Source organism: Belonocnema kinseyi, chromosome 6 (genome assembly GCF_010883055.1).
Source record: "Belonocnema kinseyi isolate 2016_QV_RU_SX_M_011 chromosome 6, B_treatae_v1, whole genome shotgun sequence".
In the NCBI taxonomy this organism is placed as follows: Eukaryota; Metazoa; Arthropoda; class Insecta; order Hymenoptera; family Cynipidae; genus Belonocnema; species Belonocnema kinseyi.
The window spans coordinates 15,760,030-15,761,891 of NC_046662.1; the positions used below are offsets into that span (position 1 = coordinate 15,760,030).

A 1,862-nucleotide genomic window follows, 5' to 3' on the forward strand; every position below is an offset into this window, starting at 1 on the left:
AAGATTAATAATGTGATATTTAAAGAGAGCAAACATTAATTCGTATAAACAATAAAAAAATGATTTCATCAGACATTTAATATATAGACCCTAGGGAGTTGGTGCAACCAGCATTGCCATAACCGCTGCTTCGCATTTTGCGAAGGCCACATTGCAGGCTGTCAAAGCTGGACTTGCCAAAATCGTCGCAATAGTTACAGTGCCAAATGTAAAGCCAGCTACTGCAAAACAGGCACACGCCAGCGCTGCACAGCCGGCGTACCCAATACCGGCAGCGATCGGTCCAGCAGACCCGAAATTTGCCAGAAAGACCAACACGAACAAAGCGTATAATTTATAGTCCATCCTTGAATTGTTAAATTTTGGTATCTGAAAAGAAAAGGTTTTTTACGTGAAACTCAGGGATACCAGAGAAACTTTTAAGTGTAAAATACCGTACAGGGGGGGGGGGGCTAAGCGGCGCATATGTGGGGGAAAGCGGCGTACCATTAATTCTGTATAATACGCGATGTTGATGTATGTTAAGCTGGCACAACACTATTAAGATATAGAGATGAAACCTATTTCATAATTTTGGGCTCATTTAGAGCTAATTCGGGCCCCTATTGTGAAATTCAGAGATCCCCTTTTTTTTTTTTGAGAGAGAGAGATAGATAGTGAGAATTTCAAAAAAATCTCACTAAAAAAAGGTGAAAATTTAATTTTTAAACGTTTTTAAACAGCGATTAATTTTGGGGGAAATATTTTGAACCAGGCAACTTTAGGAAATTTTTTCAAACAAAATTGGAAGTGTCACTCAGCCATAACCTTCTTTAATCCCCTCCCCCTCCATAATTAAAAAGAAATTTTTAATGCTTATCCCCCTTAGGGCCTAGGCCCTTTTAGGAATTAACCTCTTCTGAGCGATGTATACCTATGTGGACAGATATTTAATTTACAATTGTGACATGCACTACGTTTTTTTATGAAACGCCCGGCAACATTAACTTCTTCAAACAAAATAATACAAGGATCAATCGCGTTCTTTGATTAAAAATTAATTTTTGCCTGTTATAAATGAAATCGGAAAAAAGCAAAATGTGTCGTGCACGTTATCAAACAAAAAGTGCTATAAAAATATTTATTAATTTAAAAGATTTTGTATGATACAATTTTAGTAGTTTTTTGAGCAGGCGAAACATATATACCCCAAGGAAAATATAAAAAAGTCAATCTTAAAGCATTTGAAAATAATTTATGTTTGTCCACATATGTGTACATCAGTTCTTCGCAACTATGTCATTAGAGAATCGGTTGCTGATCCCATAATTGTTCTTACTGATTATCTATATCATAATCTTATTTTTATAATGCACTCTGTTAAACAAATCTGATGAAAATTTAATATACATGTAAGTAAAGTCATTTGCATATACGGTACATTAATTTTAACATACTATCATGTTGTAAAATTAATATAAAATACATGCATATTAAAGTCGGTAAAACAGAATTCGTATGGAGATACCAAGTTCTTTAATGTCTCCAAACCTTGTCAAATATTAAAAAATAAAGTAATAACCTTAAATTTGTCGACTAATTACTTAATTAAAATCAAAGTGCAAACAGAATCGCTAATTGCTAGTAGCTTTTGTTTAATAAATCATGCAAAAAGCATTGACTGTATGTATATCCCAAAAATGTGTGTGCCAAATTTGGTGACGATTGGTCTAAAACTGTGGATTTGCATAAGCATCATCCGTTTTACGCCACTTGATTTGATATATATATATATATATATATATGTGTGTGTGTGTGTGTGTGTGTGTGTAACCACCTATATACATATATAACCACCTATCTCACGGTTGTGAGACGTGGTT

At 34.0% G+C, this 1,862-nt stretch overlaps 1 protein-coding gene across 1 annotated transcript in view; it reads right to left on the minus strand.

Annotated features, from left to right (window-relative positions):
• The window catches only part of LOC117174934, an 18,309-nt gene continuing 16,447 nt past the window's right edge, over nt 1-1,862 (minus strand). Inside the window, exon 2 of the mRNA XM_033364393.1 lies at nt 1-369. Coding sequence (XP_033220284.1) covers nt 91-345 — 255 coding nt within the window. The 5' untranslated portion in view covers nt 346-369 and the 3' untranslated portion in view covers nt 1-90. The remainder of the gene's footprint in view (nt 370-1,862) is intronic.